The 2153-nt window shown below is 35.1% G+C and overlaps 1 protein-coding gene across 1 annotated transcript; it reads left to right on the top strand.

Annotated features, from left to right (window-relative positions):
• The first annotated feature begins 638 nt into the window (after positions 1-638).
• On the top strand, positions 639-1951 carry LOC115221432 (interleukin 17-like protein). The gene is made up of 2 exons (XM_036509953.1): positions 639-662; positions 1424-1951. Exons 1-2 carry the CDS (start codon positions 639-641, stop codon positions 1949-1951), a joined length of 552 nt encoding a protein of 183 aa, XP_036365846.1.
• The last annotated feature ends 202 nt before the right edge of the window (positions 1952-2153 follow it).

Below are 2153 nucleotides of genomic sequence, written 5' to 3'. Positions count from 1 at the left end.
GCTCATACTTACATGTATGCGTACATAGATACATAAATACATACATACATACATACATTCAAACATACATACAAACAAAAATACCCTGTTGCTGATGCTGAAATTCCAGTGAAGGAATCTTGGATCTAGGTTAGAAATCGGTTCTTTTTCTATGGGCAAGAAATCTTGAAATGAACTGAATAATGACACACATGCATATGTGCAGGTGTGTGTGTGTGTATGTATGACAAGGTATAAAAATGGTCAACGCGCACACACCACTCACACTATCGGACGCATATATTTAATTTAAAATATTTATTCAGTATTCAGCTTCTTGTAAATAATACACAATAGAAATGCGAGTCTATAATTGACTGTGATTAATATTCAGTTCCATTGCTTATTCATCAATGCTTTACAAACACCCTAATTATGAATATGAATTGTGTGACTATTAGAAACTCTCATCAGTGTCCTTCCAAAGACGTTCAGACAAACGTTTTGTTAATGCATGCTGTTTCTATCAGAGTATATTTCTTCCACTGCATTTCAACTTATATAATGTGACCGGCTTTTTAGGAAAATTGCAAACTTAATAAATGAGACTATGAATTCTTTGTGAAAAATATAGTGAATATGCTACTTATCAGCAAGAAATGAAAAAGTATTACAGCCTTGAAGTAAAGTAAAATATAAAGTTAACAATACTTCATAAACATGTGATCTTGCAAAATTTTATGAAGGATTTGCGAAGCTGATATCATAGAACATCGATGGACTTTCACAACTGTGAGAGCCACGCCAAACGTTTGTAGAATAACTTGCTTAGCAGCCGAGCGCCCCGGAACATTACAAATGATTTTATATACGGTTGGCGATCAATTTTATAATCAGAAAATAATTTATCAGGTAACTAACAAAGTACGGAATCTTAAGAAATATTATAAAACTATGTAATCTCCTACCTTTAAGAAAATGTAACCTCCTCATATCGAGTGACGCTTTTTGACACGCTCCAGTTGTTTATTTATAAGCTCGCACGTATGTGCTTATTCTCGCCATTCGTGCCCCACTTTTGCTCTTTCTCTCTATACATGTACATACATAAGTATATACGTATACTTCCTTTTTCTTTCTTTTTTTTATTGACTGATACTTTTTATACCGACCGCTGCTAAAAACAAAAAACAAAAAAAACTAAACAGTCGATATATACTACAAACAGACGTTTTTAGGTTTTAGCTTTATTATATTTTGTTGATGTTCTATTACCGCGTATCACTTTCGTATTTGTCACTCATTCAACTTTCTGTATTAGACCTTCGTAAAGTGTTTCGTTATAAATGTATATATGCGTCGAAAGTAAATGAATTCTTTGATTAAGCTGATAAATGTCTCAAATCGAAAGTAACCTTGACAAAGATATATTTTTCTCTGACAGGTTCTCTCCAGCATCGTCATATTTCTATTCAACATCGCCTTTCTTGTATCATCGGCATCAATTCCAGACCAGTGTAAAATACCAGCCAATCTGAAGGTTCAGTACCAGACATTGTCCCGTGCAGCTATTGGCAATAACTTTTTACTACCAGTTGAAAGAGCTCCGGTCGGAAGTAAGCAGAACTCCCAGACAGACGGGGATAAAACTTGCCCAACGTCTCCTTCATCCAGCGATATCATCCGTGAACGTTCAACCTGCCCTTGGTACCTGAATATTACCCATGATTCAACAGTTTTCCCTCCATCCCGCACCGAAGCAGTGTGTCGCTGTAACGGCTGCTTCGATTCAGACAACAACCACGAATGTGTGATGGTATATACTCCAATGACTGTCCTTAAACGTACCGATGAATGTGTTGATGGACTGTACGTGTATAAACCAAAAGTGATTGAAGTAGCCACAGCTTGTGCATGTGCACGAAAAGCCGACTCACGAAAAGGTGGAAGCAACGATGAATACGAGTCGTAAGAACGGATAGAATAACGATGTATAAATATGTAATCCAGACGTTATTCAATATTTTATGAAAGATTAAGTCGACCACCAAGTGGTTACCATAACTTGCAACATATGTTGCATAAAACACATGTTTTATATAATTCCATATTTTATAAATATAGTAATAATATGATCATAATAATATATTTGTAAAATTTATTAGCCAAATGAA

The sequence above is a fragment of the Octopus sinensis genome, linkage group LG1, assembly GCF_006345805.1.
Source record: "Octopus sinensis linkage group LG1, ASM634580v1, whole genome shotgun sequence".
Lineage (NCBI taxonomy): Eukaryota > Metazoa > Mollusca > Cephalopoda > Octopoda > Octopodidae > Octopus > Octopus sinensis.
The sequence above is the reverse complement of the archived record's forward strand: the minus strand, read 5'-3'. Positions and strand labels throughout refer to the sequence as shown.